The sequence below is a fragment of the Myotis davidii genome, unplaced genomic scaffold, assembly GCF_000327345.1.
Source record: "Myotis davidii unplaced genomic scaffold, ASM32734v1 scaffold520, whole genome shotgun sequence".
Taxonomy (NCBI): Eukaryota; Metazoa; Chordata; class Mammalia; order Chiroptera; family Vespertilionidae; genus Myotis; species Myotis davidii.
In genome coordinates this window covers 1,865,228-1,865,802 of record NW_006292908.1, presented here as the reverse complement: position 1 = coordinate 1,865,802, position 575 = coordinate 1,865,228, and the positions used below count along the sequence as shown (strand labels likewise).

The 575-nt window shown below is 71.1% G+C and overlaps 1 protein-coding gene across 1 annotated transcript in view; it reads right to left on the bottom strand.

The window, feature by feature from the left end:
• Positions 1–575, bottom strand: part of ASXL3 (additional sex combs like 3, transcriptional regulator) — a 147,003-nt gene that overhangs the window by 4,572 nt on the left and 141,856 nt on the right. The window contains exon 16 of the mRNA XM_015565694.1: positions 5–573. Coding sequence (XP_015421180.1) covers positions 5–573 — 569 coding nt within the window. The remainder of the gene's footprint in view (positions 1–4; positions 574–575) is intronic.

The following is a 575-nucleotide window of genomic DNA, read 5'->3' as shown; positions in this document are numbered from 1 at the left end:
GGGCCCAGCGGGGCCAGGCCAGGGCCCAGGACGCAGGGCAGGGCCTTGACCTCCGGCTCCACCAGCAGCCTCCCCGGCTCGCATTTGACGTGAGCGTGCTCCCCCGCCGTCCTGGCCGCTCTCTTTTTGGGGTGGTTCTCCCGCTTTCGCATGTGGAGCGGCGCGAGGGTCCCCGCCAGGTAGCCCTTCCCGTCGGGGTTCGGGGAGCTGGAGGGCATTTCCACGGCGCTCCTCTCCGCGGCGGCTTTCCCCGCTGAGGTAGGTTGAAGGGGCGCCGGGAGCCTGTTGATTTCCAGCTTGGCTCCCAGCCGGGGCTGCGGCAGCACTTTCTCCAGAGGCAGGTTGCCCTGCAGGAGCTGGGTCACCAGTGGGTTGTTCGCCTCCACGGACGACAGACGGCAGCTCGAGCTGCCTGCGTTGGGCGCTCTTTTCAGGGTGTCCGCGGCCAAGGACACCGCCTCGTCCCCGGGGCCCGAGGTGGGGGCCTTCCTGTGCTGCGTCTGCTGCACCCCCGGGGCTGCCTCCGTGGCTGGAGGGGGCCGCTCGGGGCCGGGGAGGTCCCCGGTGTCCACTCT